This window comes from Pelmatolapia mariae, linkage group LG20 (genome assembly GCF_036321145.2).
Source record: "Pelmatolapia mariae isolate MD_Pm_ZW linkage group LG20, Pm_UMD_F_2, whole genome shotgun sequence".
Lineage (NCBI taxonomy): Eukaryota > Metazoa > Chordata > Actinopteri > Cichliformes > Cichlidae > Pelmatolapia > Pelmatolapia mariae.
The window spans coordinates 29,932,823-29,958,751 of NC_086244.1; the positions used below are offsets into that span (position 1 = coordinate 29,932,823).

Consider the following 25,929-nt stretch of genomic DNA (forward strand, 5'->3'; position numbering starts at 1 on the left):
TTATATTTCCTTATTATTTTGAGCCTGTGTTTCTTAGTTGAATTTGCTGTTAGTATTAGAGCTTATTAGTTCCTTTCATCATTTGTCCCCATGTCAGGTTTATTACCGTCTGTGTTTACAGTCTGCCTGCAGAGTCTCCATTTGGGTCATCTCATTCAACAGTTTACGACTATAATCAGTATGAATTGAACGCTCCAATTATGTTTTTAAATAAACCTTTTAAGTGGCAGTGCAGTGCCGTTGTAAAGTAAGAAATGCCACAATTATTTGTGCTGTTTATGCTCTAGGTAGCCCTTAACACACTTTTAATGCAATCAGCTGAAATTGTAATATTTCCACAGCCTTAAATATACCAAAACCTTGCCTATAGCCAAACCATTGTTTTTATTTGTGTCCTGTAAAGTCTGTTTATAGTCACAATGAAGATGACAACACTAGCCCCCAGAGTATAAACACACACAAATACAAGTATTTAAAGATAAATGCAATACATTTGCAGGTAGAGCAAATAATTTGTGAACATTTATTTCCTGTAACCTTCAACTGTTCTGTGCTGTGCTGTACTGTATAAACTGTTTCTGTGTGAATACATTACATTATTACAGAGACAACTTTTGCTATGTTTTAAAAAAAATGTAAAACTGTATATGTTATGAACATTCATAAAGAAACGTTAATCATACAATGTCCTCATTTCTCTATTAAAGTAAAACACAAAGAGTCAAAAGAACCTGATAGTGTGGTTTATTATAGGAGATGGCATTGCTTTCTATATTGGTAGAAAATTGCAGTGTGACTTGAACATGATGTCATGTCTTCTGATAATTTAGGCTCATCATCTGCGGTATCTTCATGCACTCTTTGTTGTGGTGTAATAGATCTCATATTCACAAGCTGTGGAACATGAAGATATTGCGATTGTTACCACAAACTTGTTCTCACCATTATTTTAAGTGGCAGCGCGTGCCACAACACAGCGTGTGCCGATAGGAACCCTATCAGCGTCTTTGCACCTCCCACAAACACAAACAACACCCTTTTGTGGCCCCCCAAAGCTGAGATCCGCACAACACCTCTGATGGGTGGGAACTGAGCTGATTGCATAATGCTCCTCAACATCTGACCAATAACTGTTGACACTTACTGACCCTCTGCCTATTTGCTGTTTGGAAGTTCGTCCTCAGTGCAGGTCAACAGGTGAGCTTTCTTCATTATTAACCCTGCTCTAATCAATTATAGTCATTGTTTTTATTTTATTTTTGTTGTAATTGTAGATGTTTGATTTAAATATTCTTAACTGAGAAAAAAAAAAGGTGTGGATACTCCATCATTAATAAATAAATGAGGATGTATGCATTTTTTTGTTGGTTAGCTGCCTTCTTCTTCTTGTTGCTTTGTGTGTCAGTATTTAAATGTATTTAAAGTAATTAACCAAACAATCATAAGGTGAAAAGATAATCTGACCTACTTTTGTGGTTTAAATGGAAGTTGCAGTTAAAGATAACATCAGACTTCAAGAGAAAACCCAGAATTCACAACAACTGCTTGTGGGAAATCATAGAACCTGTTCCGGTAGCCAACTAAACTACACATACAGGTGCTCATCAGCAATATACATCAGTATATTTGTGTGGTATAGTGTGTTTTAGCGAGTATTTTTCCTGAGTATGAAAAACTTTTTGGACTTAGGAAATAATGGCCATTAACCAAAAAGAAACGTCTGTTTTATCGAGGATTAGTTGAACGCTTCCATGGTAATCAGACTCAGCTGATGATGCAAGTAAGGGTAGCTCTTACGTGCCTGCAGAGTTAAGATAAGCGGCTGCTCCATGCCGCACCCAGGAGGAGGCACCTACTGCTTTCTAAGCTGAGCCATTACCAGTCAAGTTGAGTCATACCCCTGTTAACATCATTTTGCATTTTTGCATGTTAAGCTAAGGCATGAGCTTTAGATCATTTGTGAAGGGAGTTAGGGAATTACCATATAGTGTATTTGACTAAAACAGGCTATTTTTACCTAAAGTAATTAAATAAATAAATCTGGGTTGTATCACAGAGACTCTATGCTATGTAATTTATAATCTTCACCCACGTAAGGCAAAATCTTCTGTCCCATCTTTTGTCTTAACCCAGAGTAAGAACAGCTTCAGTATCATGGCTGCCTTCCTCCATCACTGCCCCTTCCTCAAGTCGGCTCCAAAGCCGGCTTTAAGGAGAACCGGAGCCGCCTTGCTGTCTCTTGCGAATCACTGCCCCCTCATCGCTCGTCAGATCACCGTGAGCGGCCCGGGCTCTCTGGAAGCCAAGCTGAACGTCTCGGCCCACAAACCCCAGGATCAACAGCTTCCCACAGCTGAACAAAGGAGGCTCTTTGCTCAAACTGCTACTCAGGTGGCTGTGTCCGTATCAAAGGGATGCCCTTTTGTCAGCTCCCAGATTGGAATGGTCCGAGCCAGCCCTGAAGTACAGGAGGATGTCCAAGAAAGTGGTAGGAATTAAGTACCTGCAGCGATGCTGCCATCAGAGTAGCAGAATTTGAGCTTTAATAGAAGAAAATCTGACGAATTACAAAAATAGGGGACAAAGTATTTATAAATTTGACACAATCACACTCCTCTCTGACAGGTTTGATGGCTTCTCTGAAAGGTGTAAAGGATTCTGCGTGCCCAACTTCAGCTCAACCCAACACTGTTACCCACCTCCTCAAAGACAACATGGGTATGTTATACAAATAAAAGGGCTTTACCCCTCCAGTCATTTCATTGTAATATTCTGTGGTAAATATTCAGCAATAAAAAGCTGTCTATTGAATGCTGTAGAGTAACTGAAGCCCAGTCAAAACTATTCTTCCCACAGCTGGCCCCAGCTATGACTATGATCAGTTCTTCATGGAGAAGATTGCTGTGAAAAAGAAGGACCACACATACAGAGTCTTCAAGACAGTGAACAGGAGTGCTGAGGTCTTCCCGTTTGCTGAGGATTACTCCATTTCTGGGCGGGAAGGCTCCCAGGTGTCCGTCTGGTGCAGCAACGACTATCTAGGAATGAGTCGGCACCCACGGGTCCTCAGCGCCATCAGGTAACAGGACCCAGCAAATATCATGTCTTTGTAAGCTTGCAAAGGCATGTCTAATTATTTTGGGTGTTTTCATGCTATGAAAATGACAAACCATGTAGACACTGTGTTTATAAAATATATGATACTAATAATAAATGTTAAAGGTGCAATGAGGAAGTCAAAATGTGAATGTTGTACTCAAGCAGTCAGGCCTGTATTTGGTAGTCAAGTCATGGGTCTAAGCAAAATTTGCTGACAGGTTTGAAAATTTGTACAAATATGAGAGACTTTTCACTGGCTCAAAATTTTAATCTATGCACTACTTTGGTTTTGGACCACATATCTGCAGATACTTTTTGGATTTGAGTAATTAATTATCCTTGTGCCGATACAAAGCAGTAGACTGGCTTGGGTAATCTTATGTTTAAATTGCATCATTCTTGCAAGAAGTGAAACCAAATAAACTCAAAGGACTCGAGAATTTGACGGAAAAACATAAGCATACTGGGCATAGTGTAGAAGATATGCAATTCACTTCAGTTTAATGTAGTTTTATTTATCTATTGTAAGGTGCGGTTAAAGAGAGAAAACCCCAACAATCAGAAGGCTCCCTTTGAGCAAGCATTTGGCAACAGTGGGAAAGAAAAACTCCCTTTTAACAGGAAGAAACTGCCAGCAGAATCAGACTCCGAGATTTCCATTTGCAATGACTGGTTAATGGTGAGGGGCAGAAGACAGGCTGTAGAAGAGAGACAGAGATTAATAATAACTAATGACTGAATGCAAAGTGGTGTGTAAACACACAGAGAGTGGAAAGAGGTGAGTGAAGAAGAAACACTCAGGGTCACCTGATCCCGCGGACTATAAACTTTATCAAAAAGGAACATTTCAACCCTACTCTTAAAAACAGAGAGTGTGTCTGTCTCGCAAGTCGAAACAGGGAGCTGGTTTCATTGTTTTGTATCTGGGCTTGATGTTGTATCTTTTTGTTGTGGATGTCCACAGAGACGCTCTGGACAAGCATGGTGCAGGAGCTGGTGGGACGAGGAACATTTCAGGCACCAGCAACTTCCATGTGTCTCTGGAGAAGGAGCTTGCTGAGCTACACCAGAAAGATGCAGCGTTGGTCTTCTCCTCCTGCTTTGTGGCAAATGACTCCACCCTCTTCACTCTGGCTAAGATGCTGCCAGGTAAATAATTACCTGAACATTAAAATCAATGTTAACTATTTATTAGTTATTTAGCAGTTAGCAGTTGTTTTTTATTTGTTTAATGATCTATTCACTGTTTTGTACAGGGTGCGAGATCTACTCCGACGCTGGGAACCACGCATCCATGATTCAGGGCATCAGGAACAGCGGAGCCAAGCGTTTCATTTTCCGCCACAATGACAGTCGACACCTGGAGGAACTGCTCCAACGCTCAGACCCCACGACACCAAAAATAGTGGCATTTGAGACTGTGCACTCAATGGACGGTGAGAACCACAAAGTCAAAAGTTTGAAAAAGCACTTTTGGATACGAGACTCTTATTTTTCCATTATCTCTTTCTCTCAAGCTGCTTCAGGGGGTCATCAGCTGGAATTATAATACCTTGAAGGAGTTCCCACATATGCTAAGCAGATGTTGGGTGCACCTCATTTAAAAAAGTTCAACAATTATCACCAGTATAAGTTTAGAAATTATATTTGATAAAGAGTAAACCAGAGGAGGAGTATTGTATTGTTCTCAGCTCAGTTTCTTCAGCATATTACACCAGTGACAGCTCCATAAAGCACGAGCTGATCATACTTTTAAAAGCAAAAACCGATAATAATCAGGTTTTTTTTATTGTTTTATGTGTTCTTTTATGTTTTAAATATACAGTATGTATGACAAATTTTGCTTCTAAAATCTGTGAGAATAACTCGCCACATACTTCTCAATCACACATTCTGGATGCGGTGGTTGACAAATTAAAGGAAAAACACCCATCCTTTGACCCTCTACAGTTGAGGGATCTGGTGTCTCTTTTTCGTAAAGTTGCTGTGAGTGATTAATTATTCTTTGCTTAAACATTTTTCTCCAAAAGGGAGTGACCTCTTTCTCAATGAAAACTCCCCCGTCTACAGTGCACTAGTCACTGAATGGTTTTATGACTCCGAAGATTACATAAGTCATGAACCACGGCCTTGAGATTCACCAGTTTTCAACCAAATTTAGCATCTTTGGGAAATTTTGGGCTGACATGTTCTCCACCTCCATCATGAAAACACCAGATCAAGGATTAGCTATTGGAAAAGTTGTGCTTTTTCCTTCAGCTTTTTTCCTTCAGCGTCACCTGTTTTAGATCTTAAATACTTGCTACTCTTATACCCTGTTGTTCACCTGAACACCGTTCTAATTTTTCAGGTGCCATATGTCCTCTGGAAGAGCTGTGCGATGTAGCCCATCGTTACGGAGCGCTGACATTCGTTGATGAGGTTCATGCCGTGGGCCTGTACGGAGCCCACGGAGCTGGAGTGGGCGAGAGAGACAACATTATGCACAAGATTGACATTGTTTCTGGGACCTTAGGTGAGTTATCCACTTCTCTCACACCAGCAGTTTTGCCCTTTCATCTTGAGCGTAAGCGGGACAAGGTAAACAGCTTCAAACTGTCACAGACTCTGCTACTGGCCCAACTCCCATTTACAGCCTCTGCTGCAGTAACTGTCACTGTCGCATTGCCAACAAAAGAGCAATAACTTTTAACAGGCATGATACTGCTCCCCTGTTGGTTAAATAAGGTCAGGAGAGAAGTGAGCTCTCATCACAGGAAGCAGAGGTTTTATCAGCTGAGCGTCAGTTCTACTCCCTCTCTGGCTGTTCTGATAAAACTGTCCACAGGCAGGCTCCCAGATTACAACATCAGACTTTTTAAAAGTCTGGTTACAACAGTTCACATGACAGTAAATGAAGAAAAAAAATAATGATGAAACTGATACAAACTGATACGGGAGTGTTTTAGCTGGTGTATTAGAAATATAAAAATTCACTTGATTCAGACTTAATACATTTCGTGTAAATCTTTTCTGCATTCTGCTTTTTTAAAATGTTTATATAATGATGTCACAATAATCATATTTTTAAAATAAAAATGTAAATAACTTAATAAAAATATTATTTATTAACATCCCTGTAATAAATTTACACCTGTGAAATGTATTAATGTAGAAATAACAAAGTTATACAAAATGGCAATGTAAGAAAAAAAAAAGTATGTCACATTTATTTACACTTAATAAATGCTCTCCCCACCACTTTACATAGAATCTGTCATTTGTTACTATTTCAGGTAAAGCCTTTGGCTGTGTGGGAGGCTACATCGCCAGCAGCGCTGCCCTGGTGGACACAGTGCGCTCCTACGCAGCCGGCTTCATCTTCACAACGGCCCTTCCCCCGATGGTCCTGGCCGGAGCGCTGGAGTCTGTGCGGGTCTTGAAGAGTGAAGAGGGACAGGCGCTCCGCAGAGCCCACCAGAGGAATGTCAAACACATGAGGCAGCTGCTCATGGATAAAGGCCTACCGGTGGTCAACTGCCCCAGCCACATCATCCCCATTCGGGTAAAAAGATTTAGCACTGCTAAATGGACACTGGATTACAGCCACCGCTATTTCAGTATCACTTGTTAGTTAAACCTGATTTTCCTTATTATATATATATTATAATACTTGTTTATTTTAAAACCTAGAAAGTACAACGTAGCTCAGATGAAGTCGGGAGGGTAACACAGACTTAGTTATAGTCTTTAATCGTGATTAAATTGCACAAATAAGTAAACAATTAAGTAAACTGAGTCTTAAAATTTTATAATAGGCTTCAACAACTGCACACCAGTTTATTTAATTAGTTTCGAATTTTTTATTATTTTTAACAGATTGAAATTTTAATTAGAACTAACCAATTAAGCAGCCCATAATTATCCCAGAGATCTAATCTAGACTCCACAGGCCATCCATCCATGTATGCACTACCTAACTGTGCAGAATAAAAGTTTCTCCTAAATGACACGTGCCATCTTTTATGATTTATTTTCCAGGTGGGTAACGCTGAGCTGAACACCAAGGTGTGTGACATCCTTCTGGAGAGGCACAACATCTACGTACAGGCCATCAACTACCCCACAGTGCCTCGTGGTGAGGAGCTGCTGAGGCTGGCTCCATCTCCTCATCACAACCCCAAAATGATGGAGTACTTTGTGGGTGAGTGTGAGGCCACTTGCTGTAATTAGGTCAGAGGTGTTCTGCTAAATATCTGGCAAAATATGGGGATAATGGCCAGTGCAAATGCTTTCCCACAAGACATTGTGGCTCTCTTGACATTGACCTGCTCCCCAAAATGACCGTGCTCTGTGGGGAGCTTAAAAAATGGCACGTGCTAGAATAATCAGACCAGAACTTTTAAACATTTAAAATGAAAATAAATATCAACATTTAACTGTTTATTCTTACAAACACTTTTATCATTCACAGGGAAACTGGTGGATGTTTGGCAGGAAGCAGGCCTTCTGCTCAATGGCCCGGCGACCGCTTCCTGCACCTTCTGTGACCGCCCACTTCACTTTGACCTCATGAGTGAGTGGGAGAAGTCCTACTTTGGCAATATGGAACCACAATACATTACTGTGTATGCATAATACCACAGTGAATGTTTCATCTCAGCTACATGAGCAGTATATGCACAAATCTAATGCTATATACACCATACAATGCAAAAAGTCCTAGAGTAGCGGCACAGTGAAAACTACTTGTGTTTTGACGTTATGTTAATTATTCTCCAATGGCAGCAGTGTGAACTAAATTTCAGTATTTATAGTCACATGTACTTCTGCGTGCTAAATTGTGTTTGCCACCATGGATATGATTAAAGATTTGCCTTCATTTGAAAAGCATAAAACCTGCACACTTGGCACTTTCTTAAATCACTTATCTAGGTGTGACAGCATTGAACGCTGAATGATTTTGCTTATACATTATGATAGCATAGTTATTGTTTTTTGTGATTATCACATTAATTACATTGCTAATGTTTTATGTCATAAGTGTTTGTGGTATTAAATATTAATTCACTTACTCCTCTTATAATAAATATTTTTGCTTTGATGTAATCATAAAGACACTGATGTTAATCCTGTAAGTTTAAACTGAACTTTGAGGGAATAATATGAACAGTAGCAATGTGTGCTCTGGAAGCACCAAACATCCCATGAAATTTAGGAAGCTGAGCATAACAAAATGATTGGGATTAGGTTTTTCTTTTCTTTGTTTTTAATTTTGAGGTAGGACATTGACCTGATTGGAGCTTTTGCAGTAACTCTTTGCATTTATAAGCTCCACTGGAGATTCTGTGTCCAGTTCACAGTCAACGCTAGTTCACGTTGCAAGGATTGGCCACTTCTCGTTTGACTTTTGCCCTCAGTCTGCGGAGCTCTGTGTTCTCACCATCCAAAAGGAGGCCACATTCAATCAAGGTCCAAGCCTTACTGAGATGTTGCTCCCCATAATGCTGCAGCGCCCCCCGCAGGAAGCACTCAGCCAGAGGCAGTCTTCCTAGCCCAGCCTCCACACACTGGATGGCCTGTTCTCTGTCGAGCTCCAGGGCCCGGATAAAGTCCTCCAGAGCTGGCCCTTCTCTGGAGCAGAGCACCAGGCTGCAACCTCGCAAGCACAAATCCTCCACCTGGACTTGAGGGTGGTCTGAACAGCTGTAGTCAGGTCCATCGTGTTTCTGGATAACTCTGTCCAGATCAGATATAGCCCGCTCATGTAAGCCCAGCTGTGCCAGGCATACAGCCCGCTGGCGAAGATACTCCATTCTCTGACTGCCCCCTGATTGTACTGCCACAGTCAGGAGGGTAAGCGCCTGCTTCCACTGGCCACATGATGACACACTGTTGGCCTCCTGAGCTGCTTCCTGTCTCAGTGTACAGTTAACATGTAGTTTAGAGTAGATATGTATCAGATTCACATTATTGACTTTGCCATCTAATTTAGGCATCTAAGATAGTCATTGTGAGATGGTGGACCCGCCACATGTTTGTACTGTATTTTACCATAAATGAAAATACATACATAGAATATATACATACAACTATAACACCCATTGGTTCAAAAGAGAGAAATGATATGGGGATTGTTTTTGTAATATCATGGAAATATCCTGACATAAACGTTATTTTTTGATGAAAAATAACGCTGACAAAGCCAGAACAAACAACTTTGTCAGAACTGCTCATCTGGTACTAAATCTGGGTTTCCTGTACACTTACCTGTGCCATGCATTTTCGCTGATTAAATGGGATGAGAGCCAGCAAGAAGTCAAAATAGGATGAATCCTTCTCAGCCAGTTTGCTGAGCCTGCGAGCTGCGCTGCAGTACTTCTTCTGCCAGGCATCCACCACACCCACCCGAGCCTGGGCCACTGCATCTCTTGGCTCCTGGCCAAATATCTGGCACAGATGAGCGCCTGCTGACTTAACCTCACCTGGAGCAGATGGACCATAACAGAAGTATGGATTACTGAAAACAGGGGATGACAGGTGCAATGGTGCTTTTTGTCAAATTGGAAACGTCACACAGCCTAAGCCATAAGCTGCTAGGCAGATGATTTCCAATCCTAGCAAGGATCCTGCTCAGAAAATTTCCCCCACAATCTCACCTTTTGCCAAGAGGATGTCCACATAGAGCAGATGCCATCTGGGGTTTCTACAGTCAGCCCTCATCAAAGCTCCACCAATTATGAAAGCCTCTCTAAGCTGCTCTTCATGGCAGGGAACACCATGAGTGGCCACAATGTCTGACAGATTGGTACGGCAGAACTGATGCAGCCAATCACAGACCAGCTTCTGTGCCCTGTCCTTGAGTGAAAGAATGTCTTTGGTCACTATGTCAGCATTTATCTGAAGTGCTGCCAGGATATCATGAGTGCATTCCTAGAGGGAGAACAGAGTTCGAATGTTATACTTTATTTCAACATGCAGTACAACATGCATATCATACTTTTCATAATTTTTCTAGACCATGTTAATCAGTGTTAGCATAAGACTGGTATATTTATAAAGATCACAATTCTGTGGCACCACTTTTTCAAACAGATTTCACCAGAAAGCCACAAGGTGTCGCTTTATGTTTAGGGGAAAACTCAAATTAGGTTAAAGGGTCAATGATTCGAAGAGAGAAAGTAGCCTTGGAAACCTTGCCATTAATGTTTATTCTTAATTCAACATTAGGGTCCCTGTGGGGCATTTCACCAAAAGTGATTTTATTATCACAATATAATAAAACTGAAGCAATTTCTCTAAACACAGACTGATAAATTAACACTTTAATATCAAGGAGGCAAGGTGTAAGAGCAATATGATATATGCTCTCCAGGCTACACCAAAGGGCTATAAACTAGCTACCACTGTTACATTTAGTCAGGTCCTGGGTTCATTTTCTGCAATTACTGAAAATAAATACTGAAACTGTCTTTTACAATATTTATTCCACTTGTATTCTGTGAACCAGGAGAGTTTCTCAGGTCCACCAGAAGAAAAAAAACATATGTGGTGAGGCTTCATCCCATTATATAACTGTATGTTTTAAAGCTATGATTGTTGTTTAAATTATTTGAATGCTTAAATTCCTGTTATCAGGAAAGCCCAGAGGAGAACATTTTATTTAATAATTGTACATTAATTTAGTTTGATTTAATATGATACCAAGCACAGTAAGGAATCTCAGGTTGTTTTACTCTTCAGCTGTTTCACAAGCAACATATCAGTCAAGCACTTAGCTGTAATCACCTGAACAAAAAAGGGCAATAGTATCGAGTTTCACTGATAGATAAGACTAGAGGAAAAAAAAACCTTTTGTTGATTCAGCATGAGATATGTGAAACCTCTTCCACAGAGGGCATGCACGTGTTTCGGATGCTCCTTCAGAATGGCACTGAAGTCAAATATGGCTGTTCTTCGCTGACCCAGCAAAGCGTAGCACCTCGCTCTTTCTAGTAGTGATTCAGCTGCCTCGCCACCTGAGAAAACCAATGAATTGACTGTTTTTATAGTATGTGTAATCTCATTTTAGTGTCAGTTTCAATATTTGTATAAAATAAATCATAGATTCAAATACACACAGTAGAAGTGCTTTATATAGGCTGGTTTCAGGTCCTATGTTTAACCACAAAAGATGTGTGGTTAAATAATGCATAGCTAATCTACCTACGGATGAGGACACAGTGCTCAATTCATTCATTTCTCCCAATGATATTTAAAATTTCAGTTAAAATTATTTCTATTTGGACACAATAACAGAATTATTTCAGAAACAAAACGATAATTACCAGAGTCAATATAATTAGCACCCTTCAAAACTCAAAGCACAAACCACTGATGTGAAATAATGTACTTTAACATTGCAATTCTCAAGGCTTGTAAAAATGGCACACAGTATAAAAACTTCAGCAAGGCTTTGAGCTGTAACTTCAGAAACCATCATGCCAAAAACACAAAAATCAGTTTAGCTTGAGAAAAAAATAAATCTTGACGCTCATAAAGCAGGAGATGGAGTGGACTGGAGTGAGAAGTATCATTAAGAAATTTGAAGAGAGCCACACAATACAGAACGAGCCTGGTAGAGGTAGGAAGCAAATGATTTCAACAACTCTGGAAAGAAAACTACTGAGAGAGATATGTAAAGACACTCGTGAATGACTTAGCCAAGTTGGGAAATGTAGTCTCAAAAAAGACACTCACTGCAGCCCTGCACAGGAATAGACTGCAAGAAAAACTCCACCACTGCACAAGAGACACTTTCAAATAAGACTGTAGTATACTAAAGACACCCTGCAGAAAGAATATGCCGCCTGTAAACTAGAGCTCTTTGGCCAAAGAGACGCTGCTGTATAACCCAACGAACACTGTACCCACAGAAAAACACAGCGGTGGGAGTAATATGCTGTGGGGATGCTTCAGTGCGGCTTGAAATAGGAATCTCGTCACAGTGGAAGGAATCACAAACTAAGATGGATTTGTGAAGATTTTAAAAGAACACCTCAACCAATCAGCAGCAAAACTGGGTCTGGGTCATCACTTTGTCTGACATGATAACGACCCAAAATATATGGAGCTCCAGGTGAAGAACTAATTCCAGGAGACCAAAGTGAATGTTATTGACTGACTTGTAAAAAGCCTTGATTTGAGACTTGTTGAAAACTATAATATACGACTACACACTACACAAAAAGGATGCACAACTGACTGTTAGCATCATGGAGGCTAATAATTTGACTCTGGCAGTTATTGTGAATAATTTAGTTTCTGTGTCCAAAGTAAAATCATCTAATCATCCAAAATAAAAATAGGATGTTTGGAAAAGCTGTGTCAAAAAGTTGTCCCTCTGTTTACCAGCACCTGGAAATACTTTTTAAAAAATGAAATTTTCATAGTGGGCGTAATTATTCTATCCTCATCTGTAATTTGTGTTATGTTCTGAAAGACATTTTAAAGTGAAATCTAAAAAAAGCTTGGGTTTTGTGCTAAATTCCACAAATCATTACTCCAATCTGCATGCAACAACCAACAATGTTAATACTATCAATAGTTAGCAACAGATCAGTACCAAATATCAATAACTCATCAAACAGATTCTATTCACCAGAGGCCATAATAGCAATGGAGAGATATGCCACAGCCTCTCTGACAGCGCTCTCCTCGCTTGTTCGGTCCAAAATGCGTTTTGCAGCTGAGTGGGAGTGTCCCTGCAGCAGTGCTCTGTCTTTCTGTTGTGCCACTGCCAACAGGGGGCGCAAGCAGCTGGTATCACCACACAAGATGAGCTTTTTCAGCAGCTACAGGAAAAATTGACAGACATGAAGAGTAAATCAGGACCATTCAGTGGTTAAAATCATTGTTAACATTTTTTTAAACTCAAAGCTACACTTTTCAAAACAAAGCTGTAGCTACCACACACTCAAGTCAGACATTTGGATGCTTATCAGGAAATTTTAGAAGTGAATTGATCGCTGAAGATTTTTTCACATTTGAGCCCTCATAGCTCCTTATATCATGAATGTAATTACTTTAAAGGTGCATCCAGAAATTATTCAAAGGAAATTAGTTAAAAGAACAAAGGCGTTTCCCCAAAACTACTAATAATGAATTACACTCTGCTTTCACTCAGCTTCCTGCTTTATTTATATATGTTTTACAAAATAAGCAACTGTGAAATTAGGTTTCCTAAACAGGAAACAAAAAATCCTGAATCCATTTGAACATGAAAAATTGGTACCTCAAACTTATATACCTGATTGGTGTCATAAAGAAAGCCTCTGTGCAGCTGCAGCAAAGCAAGGCGAGCCAAGATAGGTGCCCGAGGATTGGTGGGCCCGATGGACAGCAGCAATCGGTAAGCCTCCTCCACCCGACCAAGCTGATACAAGGCATCTGCTGCCAAGATCTGAGGCCCATCGGCACTGGGCTGGAGCTCCATCAGCAACAGAGCAAGGGAATGGACACCAGCAGGAGTCCTAACGTACAAAGCAGAAAAAAAACACAACGGGACAACAATCACACTCAGAAAACACACAACAGAGACCATACCAAAACAATAAAGTAGACTTTTCCTGCTGTGACACGCCAAAATATTTTCTCTGAGAAAGCATTGCTCAGTAAACCATATCTAAAACAAACATACCTTGATCTGTGGTTGTCCCTCTTTGATAGGGTCTGCATATGTTCCTCCTTTTGGTGCTGTTGGGAGTCTTGACCAGAACTGGACTTGGGTTTGTGATCTCTAGACCCTTCAAGCATGAATCGTCCCTGCTCCAGCAGAACAGTAAACAGTAGGCCACGGTAGTTCCAGGGTACCAAACAGCGCACAGCAAATGCTGTTTCCTGAGGATGCAGCCTGCTGGCTGTCACATAGTCTAAAGCAGTCAGGTAGTTTAAGCCGCCCATCATTCGCAGGAGGCCCCTGCCACAAAGTGCTCGCACACAGCTGGATGGGTGGGGGGCATTGTGTTCAATCACAGCCTGAAAGTCTTCTAATGCACCCTTCTGGTCATCAGAGAGCAATCGTGCATATCCACGAAGGACGTGGACCGTGTTTTGATAGCTCTGCTGACCTTGTGCGGCAGCTAGCTGGCTGCAGATAGAGAGGGCCTCTTTGTGCTCTCCTCTGAGGAGAAGACAATCAGCCAGTCGGACCCGCAACTCTCTGTCTCCCCCACCAGGTTCTAAATGGCACAGGGTCCGTAACTGAGTGATAACAGGGTCCAGAACTTCAACTCCTTCAGTAGATCGCAGATCTGCACGGACAAGGACCTGCTCTCTGTAATCTGACAGGCCTCTCTCCGCCTGCTGACGGAGATGGTTGCAAGCTGCCACCCCAGTTCCCTGATCTGTGAACAGCTTTTGGAAGTAATTTCGGGCAGTGGCTGGATGAGTCTCAAATGCTTTCCCCAAATCTGTGCACTCCTCTGCAATCTTTCCACCTGCTGAAAAGCAAGCAGCTGCTCGGCTTGTCAAGAGTCTGGCTGTCCTCTCAGGAGTTTCTTGGAGTAATTTTTCTATAGTACTCTCTGATATTTTCTGGCCATGAGCATGCTGCAAGAGGGAAGAGTATGCCTCTGCACTGTCCATAAACCTGCCCGTCAAAAACAAATATGCTGCATTGAGTTCCTGTACTTCTTTGTTACTAGGTGAAATAGACAGCAAAAACTCAATAACAGTAGCAGAAGTTTCTTCTTCCAGCTTGTCATTGTCCTTTGTTCCCACTCTCCACTTGCTGTCAACTACCAGAGTGGGATGTATGAGCATGATTTGTTCTGCAAAGGCCCTCACTATTTTGGGTAAGTGTCCCGCTTGTCTGCTCTTCACCAGTGTGACAGTTTCAGACTTGCTATTCCGGTAAGCTTTGAGGTAAATCTTTAGTCCCTTTAACCTGTGAGATTCTGATAACAAGCAGGCGAGGGCTCGTGTTATCTCTAACAAAACATGAGTTGAACCCTCTGGAGGAAGGTTCCGCTTCCCTTCAAGCATAGCTGTGCAACGAGCAAAAATCTCCTCACAGGCATGCGTGCCACTCTGAAGAAGAGACTCCATTTTGTAAATGGTGGCTAACAGATTGTTGGGACTGAGTGTGGAGAGGAAAACAGCAGCAAGACCTTTATTAAGACCCTCTGCAGGCTGAATTTTCACATGACTGTCAAGCCAGCCCTCTAGAGTAGCGATCACCAAATCCAGACCGGACTTATCCAGTTTTCTCATGTGGGACACCGCAGAGGTGGCGTGAGTCCTGAAGGCAGACATGTACAAGGAGGTGGCTCTCTCCAGCTCACCACTCCGAAGGAAGTTGTCTCCTTCCTTACATAGCTCTGAAATATTGACTCCAGGTCGAACCAAAGCAGTCATGATTGTTCAAAAGTAAGATGTTGTTATACTGAGTTATACTGATTACTCAGTATGGAACATTTATGACATAGTTTTCAACTAATAGCTCTTTGAGAATCACAATTGTTGGTGCAAAAATACAATTGTTTTATTTTTGGTATTTTTAAAAAATATATTTAACTAAAAAAAAAAAACATTATGTTTTATGACAGGCTGCTAGTAAAAAAGATAAAATTGCAAATTTTCAAAAAAAAAAATTGCTAATTTTTCTGTTATGTGTAGACACAACACTAGTTCATCCCTTGGGTTAGAAGACTTTTTATGCTTTTTTATTGCATTGTTAAATTGTTCAAAATAACCAAAACAAACAAAAAATTATTTATCTGAAAATGATCAGGTACAAAAACTGGAGTGAAAAGGTGTGAAAAAGTAGCCAACATCCAAAAAGAAAAAAACTTTGAAAGACCTACAGAAAGCCTGGAGAACTATTCCTCAGTAACACTGTAAAAATGAAAAAAGAAAAAGAAAAAAAAAGTATTGTATGAAGGTAAGTATGTTGCTTAAATTTGTTACTTGGATGCCAAATTTAAAGACATAAGGGGTGGCTTGAAACTTTTGCACAGTGTTTTCTATTATTTATAACTATGTATTTGTATTGTTCTGACTTGATATTAGTTTGATGAAATTTTACACACACACAAAATAAGATTATCATTGACAAAAGAAGAAAGACTTTATCTACTGCAAAGGGAACTGGTAAAATAAAATTGACTTGACTGGATTTGTACCAGTGGCTTTTATTGAGCCATTGTTAACCTACCTGTTACTGCGGCTTTTTTGACAACAACAGTAGACTGAATCCCTCAAGACTTAAAAATGTCTTTAAAATTCTATTTCACGGGTAGCGTCAACTTATTGTCTTGAATTAGACGTCCCGACAAAAGAAAACTGTCCTCCATGTTTGTAATTCAATAGCTATCCGGGTCAACGCTCACAAAACAGAAGCTGCAGCGGAATTTTTTCAAGTGTGTAACAGGTGGCACTGAGACAGCATAAAATATATATATAATAATAATAAAAAACACACACACATACACAAACCACAAAAACCTTTTTGTCTCGGCAAACTCCTCCAGGCTGTGTCGCGTCTCTTCTCGGGACGGGACGGTTTACGTCGCCAGCTGTTGTTTTTGAGAATCCGGGTCCGGTTGCCAATAGAAACCACTAACCCTCGTGCTTACTTGCAAACCACAGAAAACGTAGGAAGCCTGCAGCTTCCTTATTGGCGACACTGCGTAAAATTGTTGATAAAAATCTGCTCCTTCACGCTAACTCGGCGTTAGCGCTTAAAGATATGCTGCTGGGAGCACGAAAAGTGCGAAAGGGGGAAATATATGTCATTTGGAAATACCTCCAAAGGGCCGTTCATTTTCCTACAGACATTTTAAGAGATTTAAAAAAATGCTAAATCCGTCTTTAGTTAGCCTCTAAACTGTGCTGTAGCTGGTGCTCCCGGTGGTTAACTGTCTTTATTCGGTTCATTTATAGCACACGAAATGATTAAAAGAAAAGAAGAAATCATATGACAAATCGAAAAGGTGTAGGTTGAAGCTACAGCGTATATAACACCTACCCATGATAAAAAAAAAAAAAAAGGTCAAGACATAAGGAAAATTAAATTAACTTCATCTTTAACCTCTTATTTAAAAAAAATTAAATTAAATTAAAGCCATCCCATGCCAAAAAGTGATTTTCTGTGCTTATATTGATAAATATAAAGTGATAAAAAAAAAGGCAGTAGTCAAGAGGATTTACAAAGCCTTTATATATATAAAATAAAGAAATGACCTGTTTTGCAAAGATCTTTATGACTGCTTTATTGTGCCTACTCTGTGTTCAACATTATCATCAGTCCAAACGTTTTTTTTTGGACACTTAAAATATCTGTATAGAAAGCTGTGTTCAACTTCTTGCAGTTTCTACTGCCCAATTGGCCAAGTTTGATTTGAAAAACACATTTTTAACTTCACTAAATCTTTCCACCTTGTTAAATAAGTATAAAACCTTTACCTTGTAAAAGAAGTGTTGCTTACTCTGCATAGCTTGTTATATGACGTGATATCATTTGCGAGATATAGGTGACAGTAAAGGCCAACAAGTCATTTAGAGCAGTTTCAGTTCTGGTAATCTTTCATTTATTTATTTATTTATTTATTGAGAAATACTGGAAATCCCTTTTTTGGCAGGTGACACTGGTGTGGTTAAAAACATGGCAAACACATGCTGATGTGCAGCCTGACAGCATATCTACATGACAGCAGAAGAATAATGCTATAAATTTTGAAGCTGTCGTGCTGCATGTAAACACATAAAGTGAATGTCGTCCTGTAAGGGATCTGTTATTTTTCCATCCAGTAACTATGAACAATATAAGGCAGCTGTTCTTTGTGCTTTTAGCCCAAATTTGCAATTCATGAGATGGGTGTAATCCAACTCAAGAATAAAAGCTCTTCAAGTACTGTGCTCCTATTTTCTTTGTAGGTGGGGTGTGTGTGCGCTTACAAATGCACACCAGCTGCTGCGGTTCAAACATACAGTCCATACTCCCACCTTGTGGCCAAACATTTTATTCATGACATATACATATACAGGTGACATTTTGACTTGGGGTTTTACAGTAGCACATTATCATAACAGTGTACCACTAAAGACCACAATGAGATGAAAAACATCAAGATTTTCACTTTCAGTTTATTCTGCACCACACAAATATTCATACAAATGGATCATAAATAAAAAAATAATAATACTTTAACCTGTAAAACATATACAAATATTTATATCTCAGGGACAGTGACCTACATTCCCATTAAAACTTTCTTAAATAAACATCTTAAACGGGAAAATCCAAGACCTTTACTGTCAATGAAGTATAATGACACACACACATACACACACAAAAAAAACCTCTCAAAGTGAGATACCCAAACACCACAAGTGAGAACCATCCGTTCAAATGGAATATGTGTGGTGAGGAAAAACCCAGCATGCTGAACATTGACACCATTTAGTTGCAGGAAACTGAAAAACTGACGTCCTTTGGGGATTTCAGTTTTCTTCCTTTGCGAGGGTGCACAATAACAATCAGTGGCTGAGTTGTTATACCGAACGAGGGAGACGTCTGCAGCTGTGCTGCACAAACATCCCAGATATGCACGGAGTGATCACGCACACGCACAGTTTAAAGATTCAAACTGAAAAAGTCTGTCCTTTGACAAGTCAAAAGGGAAAAAAAAGAGAGAAATCTCAAGCACAGACTCGTGGAGGTAAAACAATCACGTACACTACACTAAGGAAGTGCAACTTCCTTGCTTACCCTTTAAGCACATACACCTCCCAGTTATGCATGTACATTGCAGTACTGCTGTAAAACCGCAGCCTCCATTGTTGGCATTTAAGAGGCACCACACAAAAAACTGGAGGTTACATTGTTCTAAACTACTTTTTGGCAGCAGCCATTAGTTAAGGGAAGGGGACTTCCCTTAATATTTTTTTATTTATTTACTGTCTCCACCTACTGTAGGCTACAAGAATATTACGAGTGTGTTAAGAGGTGTTATGTGGTTCCTAAAAATGCTAACGATGCTCTTGAGGAAGTAACCTGATGTTCGAAACTGCATTTTGCACTGCTACAAATCCATTATTTCATATGTTTACATTCAACATTTTAGGTTTCTGTCTTAACATGAAATAAGGGTCCACTTTTTTTTTCATTCCAGCTTATCAGATGTTTTTATTTGGCTTTAATCTACGTCTGCATTACTCAGTACGGGATATTTACGACATTGTTCCAGGTTTCTAGGGTTGTACTATATGGCTACAGATCACAATGTCCTTTCCAGCAAGTGTCTAGTCTTTCACACCAGCGTCCATGGCTGAATAATTTATGTTTCCAGTCGTGTTATAGATAGCATTACACTTGTGCCGCCAGGTACAGCCTCAGTTGTCCCGCACTGCTCCATTCAAATGGCTGTGAGCGCCTGTCTGTGGTCAGGCGTCCACTGCAGCTCTTCCAGGCTTTCCTGGAGCAGCTGTGCACAGCCGGTTAATTCCATGTAGTGTAAGGCTGAGAAAATATCACTGAGTTGGGAGGAAGAGTGCTGGCTCCACAGCCTCAGCATCTGGTACTGCTTCTCCATGGAGCCGAGACTGAAACCAGTCTCCATCTCGACTCGCACCATCTGCTGGTCAGTCACCTTAAGCAGACGCAAGAACTCCTTCCACCTATGCAAGGGCACCTCCTTGATGATTGCGTAGAGGACGATGGCCGGCCAGCGATCTGCGTGGTGATTTTGTCTGGCAACTGGAAGGAGAGAATAATTAACAGTCAGAGGACACAGGGCACTCAGCTGCTTGTTTTGCCTCAAACAATTTTGCTGCTTCTAAGAGCTTCCTGTTTGTGATCACCCTGTTAGGATATCTGTGAGTCACTGACATCATCCATTGCCACGATTAGAGAAACTAAAGTGAAATCAAGTGATAAGCAGTCTGAAGCTTTTTAGTTCAAATTAAAGTGGGTTTTTTATGGGTTTTTTTCCTTACACTGGACTCACTGGTAAAAACTTTGGTCATATTTAAGATCAGCAGTGTTACAGTGTGCAGTACTGTGCAAATGTCTTGAGCCATCCATCATATCTTTATATTTTGCAAAGAAAACAGCAAAGAGGTGCAAATATCCACGGAAATGCATTAAATAAGGGCAAAACAGAGTTAATTTGTTCTAATGAGCTTGAAAGTCAAGATTTTGTGTGACCACCTATATTATCTAACACAGCCTGAACTCTCTTAGGTATACTTTATTGCACTTTCTTTAACTAGTCTTTGGGAATAGTTCCCCAGGCTTCTTGAAGCACATTTAAAGCTCTTCTTTGGCTGCTTTTCATTCCGTACTCTGTCACTGCTTCAATAACTTTGATGTTTAGGCTCTAGGAAAGCCGATCCATGACCGATAGCCTTCTACTATGTGTTTTTCTATCCAGTATGCCTTTATTGCAATAACAACGTGTCAAGCTGCGTTGACAACAACTGGAATAAAAAAAATAATTTTTTTTGCTACGTTGTCTCTAATGTGTTAACACAACACTGATTCATTCCTTGAGTGAGGTGTCTTTTTATGCTTGAGTGAGTCATAGGTCAGTGTGAAGTGGCAAAATAAGCAAACCAAAAAAAATCCTCTGAAAATGATCAAGGATCAGAGTGAGAATGAGTGAAAAAGCAGCCAATGTCCAAAGACAGAACTTTGAAAGACCTTCAGAAAGCTTGGAGAACTACTGGTCAAGACTGCTTTAAAAGTCTGACTTCTTGGAAGCAAATATATAAAGAAATTAGGCATAATTCAAGACTTTAACTCATGATTTGTATATACTGACTCTAATATAAAGCTTTTTTTTTAATGATTCAGTGTACACCTTGTAACAGTCACAATTGTGTGGTGTCTCTTTAAGACAATTTAAGTTAATGTTTAGTGATGTCACAAGTATGCGCCACTGCTCTCTGTAGAGTGTGGGAGAAACGTGCTTGCGCATGGAAGTATGGGCTGACATGGACCTCGTATATTTACCTTCCTAATTCAAAGTAATGTTACAGGTTGTAGGAACACTGTGTTTCATGTATTATGAGGCAGCAGCTGTTCAACCGGGCCTTGTAAGGTAGGTGATGAGTGTGTTAATTAAAGGACACCACTGTGGAATTCCCAGTACCAGTGTGTTCGTGAGTTTTTGACTGTCCTGCTGAGTGTTTCTGCCTCCTCCTCTCAACCACTGAATACAACCCACGTTATAACCTCCAACCAGCATTATGGTATACTCTGGAAAACTAATTAATTAAGTAATTACTAATAAGTAATTCAGAAGATATACAGAGAAATATGACCACATTATATCAGCACTGGTCTGCTAAGTAGAAAAGCTTTCTCACTTTGTAATAACAGAACAAGAACAGTCAAGAGGCGTAATGATACAGAATACACAACGCTTAAACTTATGAAGAGGAGAACAGAGCATAATCCTCACCCCAGTTCAAACAGCACAAAACTAAAAACAGGTTTTGATCTTAGCCGTGAATGCCAACAACAGCATGACCTCACTAATGACTGCAGTTGTATTTAAAGCACACCTACAGGCTTGAAAAGCTTACATGAATTTGAATATCAGGAGTTTACCATATGACACAGTTAACAAGCACATGTGTTCACTATCTGATTTGCCATTTGACCTAATGTCACATTGCTGACTGATGCGAAAGAGTAAGAACGCTCTATTTCCTAGTTTCCACCTCCACAGATGTGGTTCTGATAAATACTATGGTGAACAAGAAGAGATGAAAAAGTAAAAACAACAGCACTTATAGATAGTATACCGCGCTTCTATCAGATGGAAGAAACTGCAACAGCAACATATTTTAATTTTACTAATATAATTCAATTAAACAATTTAGCAGCAGCAAAATAGCGCTTCCTTTTAACAACACAAGCAGACAAGCAGGTATTTGAAGGGGTAGCTATTCTCCTTAAAGCTTTAGAAATATTGCTCATCTAATGTTGATGCTGATATTTTTAGTTTTTTAAAGTTTATGGCTTTTTCATTCAGTGTAAAACAACTGAGAAATTTCCCCTGGTTTTATTCATCATACACTATAATTGCGGTGTCATTATGTTTTGAAGGTAATCTGCTTGGATCACACTTAAGCTGAAAGCATTTGCTAAATAGTGAAACAATGAAATTGGGAAAAAAAATGTATGCCAAATGCCACTTTTTCTGGCTATGACCTACTGTCTACCACCTATTTAGGTGCGTCATAAAAACATGTGTCACTGATCATAAATGCTAATAACTTTACTGGAAAACTCAATGCTGAACACTTCCTCTTCTATAACTTTTCTCACAGTTTTCACACCACTTATCTCAAACATTTAGAGCCAAGCCCATCACACCCTCAAGCATTCAATACCTAAGTCTCACTTCGGATGAAGTCCACAGTCATTTAAATGAGGGGAGAAAGTTGAAGGTGTTCTCACAGCGCTACTAACAATAGGTTTCACCTCCTCTCTAAATTAACAAATTTCTTAAGTAATTCAGTGCAGCAGCATGCACCATCTCTACTGCTCACCACAGAAATAAAAAAATCACACTGTGGTGTAGAAGCAAGTTCTTAAGCAACTACATTATTTTACCCAGCTTGTGCTGATCAGCCTGTTTTAAACTCCTAAGTGACCAAAAGATAACTCACCCTTATAGTGTGTACCATATAGAACTCATTTTGACTTGTCCTGAAGGACGTGATGCAATGACCCTAATCTTCTATCCATCTATCTAAATCTATATCAATATATATCTATATATATATCTTTATGTATATAAGGAAAGAGAGAGATATGTTTTTTCCTGCCTACTTAAAGGATATAATATATACAGAAATGAATAAATGTTGAAAGTTGTTTATCCTTTTATGAGTCATATTGTCTCTGAAAATATGGCAAAAGCTTCCTTTACACTTCATGTGTACAAAGATCTATAACACCACTGAGTTTCATTTGGTACGTGGTGTTCTTCTTAGCTGATAATCCCATGATTCTAGTAACATAACTAGTATTTTCTGGAATCGTAGTAGTAGAAGTAGTAGCAGAAGAAATTATTTCCTGCTAAAATGTTGCAGATAAAGTCACATTTTTCAGTTTTATATTGCCAGTTATGTCTTAAACCGTAAATGGTTACATTTAACCTAAAGTGCAATACAATGGAAGCCTGTGCTGAAGGACAGAGAAGGATTTTGTCTGTGAATACTTAATACTGAATGACAGAAAAAGAAATGCAGACTGTTTGATTGTTGGCTGTTCTTGAATTTGAGGTTTTTAATCCTTCTTCACTGAACTCCTATTGAAAGTAAGGAATATTTTAATCACTCCTTACATTGGGAATGTGGAAAATGACTTTTGAGACTAAAATAAAGTTTTCCAAGAATTCTGCAGGGGGTGTTTTTGTTTTGTTTTTTTAATTAGAAATCATCAACACATAATTAACAAAGTCCAGCATTTTGCATGCCGTGCATGTTAGCAAGAGATCAAATACTCAGATAGTCTTACCTATCTGGCCATTGACTGGCACGAGAGGGTTGATGTGGGTTGGATGTTCTGATATAGCTGGACTCTGATTGAGAGTCAACATGGGAGTTTCCTCAGACACTGTAAGCGTCTTGAAAGAACAAACAAGACAGCATAAGTACAGACTTTGAAGTGCATGACAGGGATGACCAAAACTTTCTGCCTTTCTTGTGTGCTAATTATAAGCTAATGAGCTAATTATCTTGATGAACTATGTACAAGAAATTCTTACTGTGCACCTACAGTAAGTGCTCCTGCCTAGATTGCTATCTTTAAAGAAAATGAAGTGCATGAAACTGAGCACAAACCAGCGTGGTCGGGTTACTGCCTTGATGACTGGGTTGTTCTGTTAAAAAGGAAAGGAGATATTATCATTGAGTTTCCTGTCTGTTAGTCAAGACATGTTCAGTCACTAAGGCACATTTTTAAAACAGAAGAAAATATGGATATTATTCTATTTAATGCACAACTGGACTGTACATTTCACATTGTGAGGAGTAACATGAGAAAAATTGTCTTTGGTTGCGAGGTGTCATAGTATCTTAACTTCCCAAAGGTCAAGTAATGTAAAGTGAAGTATTTTAGTTTACTTACTTACTAACTTTGATATTAGCCATATGAAAACTACATGAATGTCTCCAGTCTATATCTATCAAACCGCTAAGTGCCTGTACTGTTTACTCTATGTACTGTACATTAATGTTCTGTGGTAGTTGTAGAAAGCATACTCTGATGAATAAAAGTGATTGTTCAATTCAAAGCACTTGAAAAATAGTAAAAACCCTGCACTGAACAAATTACAATTAGGCAATAGAAAAAAAGGACTGACAAATGTAACAAAGGTAACAGTTAACCTTAAAGGTCAAATTTGTGCCATTAAGTTTTAAAGAAGATGAAGTTACATAAATCTCATATGAAATGCAAACACTTCAAATGTGTACTTAAATACAACGCACAGGTACTTGATTGGATTTATTTACTGCAGATTACCGTTCTGGGAGACTTCAGCCTCTTTCCTCCTTCTCCAGCAAAAACTGTCTTTGTGTTTGAATATCTTCATGGTGCAGATCAGCAGGAACCATGAGAGCAACACAAAGCTAATCACGAGAATCGCGAGAAAAATTCCTGCATTCCCCGCTGTGGACACAAAGACACACTCCACATCAATAAGTTCTGACATAAGGTTATTTTGTCTTTATCCTCCATGTAAATTGGATAACAATCAGAGGCTGCTAAACCTGCTAAAATGTCCATAGCAAGTGTGATACGTCATAAAACTAAACTACAAAACCAAGGGCAGTAAGTTAATGTATCAAATGTGTTGTTAAAATATAAAATGAGCACTAACGGTTACGTGGAATTTCTGTTATGCGAGGATTTGATGATTCCGTGAAAGCCTTGGATGTTGAAACTAGAGCTTTCTTTGGATCGGGAGTTGAAGTTGAGGCTGGTGTAACAGTTGTAGGCATCAATCCTGTCGTACAATTAAAAAAAAGAAGCAAGTTTGGAATTACTTTTCAGCATTAGTGGGTTATATAATGTGATGTAATCTTCTGGTATACAAGGATAGACAACACAATGCGTTTGCATTAACATACAATTTTAAACTTTATTATTTATTATTCTTGGTGCTGGTGCATTTAGTAATCTGGCTCTGAGAGCCTCGGTCGAGCTTTTTTAAGTATTTGCAGATCAAATCTGCAGTACGGTCAGGAGGAATTTTTGCCCTTCTTTAAAATAGAGCTACTTTATCTCAGCAATAATCTTGGGATGTGTGGCCCAAAAAGCTTGAAAAGCAAACCCACAGTATCACATCTTGTTTTCAAATCTCCTTTTCCTAAAGATCTACTTGAATGCTTAGGGCTCATTGTTTTTGATGGCTCTCCTAACCTTCAGAAAAAGTCAATCAGACAAAATGACATACATAATTAAAGATTCACTTACTTTTGTTTGGCACTGTGGTTGGAGACACAGCTGGAGTTGTAGATGGATTTGTCGAAGCTATAGTACTCTTTTGCCTATAACTGGAAAAAAAAAACAGTATAGAAATCATCTGACAACACATATTTATCCTGACATTAAAAGCTAATGAAGCACCAACACAAACAGTTATTTCTCCTGTTGTGTGTAAAAATGCATTCCAACATTAATCTGAGGTCCAGATTCAGACTGCATAATTCAAATGAATATATCTGCAAAAAGTCAGTCTGTTAGTTTAAGTTCTCCTCTGTGTGCTTGCTTGCAGTGACTTATAGAGAGACTAAAAGAAACTAATCAAAGATTTTTCTATTGAAGGTTGACGTTTTCTAGCAGCATTG

The 25,929-nt window shown here is 39.4% G+C and overlaps 3 protein-coding genes across 4 annotated transcripts; 1 reads left to right on the top strand and 2 right to left on the bottom strand.

The window, feature by feature from the left end:
* The first annotated feature begins 1,067 nt into the window (after positions 1 to 1,067).
* alas2 (aminolevulinate, delta-, synthase 2) lies at positions 1,068 to 7,976 on the top strand. Of its 2 annotated transcripts, XM_063464629.1 has the most exons (11): positions 1,084 to 1,197; positions 1,489 to 1,597; positions 2,134 to 2,488; positions 2,626 to 2,718; positions 2,857 to 3,079; positions 4,064 to 4,248; positions 4,356 to 4,535; positions 5,450 to 5,614; positions 6,375 to 6,643; positions 7,120 to 7,282; positions 7,553 to 7,976. In XM_063464629.1, the coding sequence occupies exons 3-11, from the start codon at positions 2,155 to 2,157 to the stop codon at positions 7,714 to 7,716; spliced, it is 1,776 nt and encodes a 591-aa protein (XP_063320699.1). In that variant the 5' UTR covers positions 1,084 to 1,197; positions 1,489 to 1,597; positions 2,134 to 2,154; the 3' UTR covers positions 7,717 to 7,976. The 2 variants fall into 2 exon arrangements, with proteins under 2 accessions (XP_063320698.1, XP_063320699.1); XM_063464628.1 differs by lacking the exon at positions 1,489 to 1,597 and having other exon boundaries at positions 1,068 to 1,197.
* Positions 7,977 to 8,271: 295 nt separating this feature from the next.
* ttc34 (tetratricopeptide repeat domain 34) lies at positions 8,272 to 19,461 on the bottom strand. Its single transcript, XM_065469668.1, is given in 7 exon segments — positions 8,272 to 8,993; positions 9,349 to 9,629; positions 9,738 to 10,011; positions 10,900 to 11,096; positions 12,719 to 12,911; positions 13,367 to 13,657; positions 13,660 to 19,461. Coding segments are annotated over 7 exon segments (3,597 nt in total). The 5' UTR covers positions 15,475 to 19,461; the 3' UTR covers positions 8,272 to 8,447.
* Positions 19,461 to 24,758, bottom strand: si:ch211-112c15.8 (tumor necrosis factor receptor superfamily member 1A). The gene is made up of 4 exons (XM_063465042.2): positions 24,602 to 24,758; positions 23,920 to 23,957; positions 23,594 to 23,702; positions 19,461 to 19,816 (listed from the first exon to the last, which is right to left on the bottom strand). The coding sequence occupies exons 1-4, from the start codon at positions 24,669 to 24,671 to the stop codon at positions 19,476 to 19,478; spliced, it is 558 nt and encodes a 185-aa protein (XP_063321112.2). The 5' UTR covers positions 24,672 to 24,758; the 3' UTR covers positions 19,461 to 19,475.
* Between the last annotated feature and the right edge of the window lie 1,171 nt (positions 24,759 to 25,929).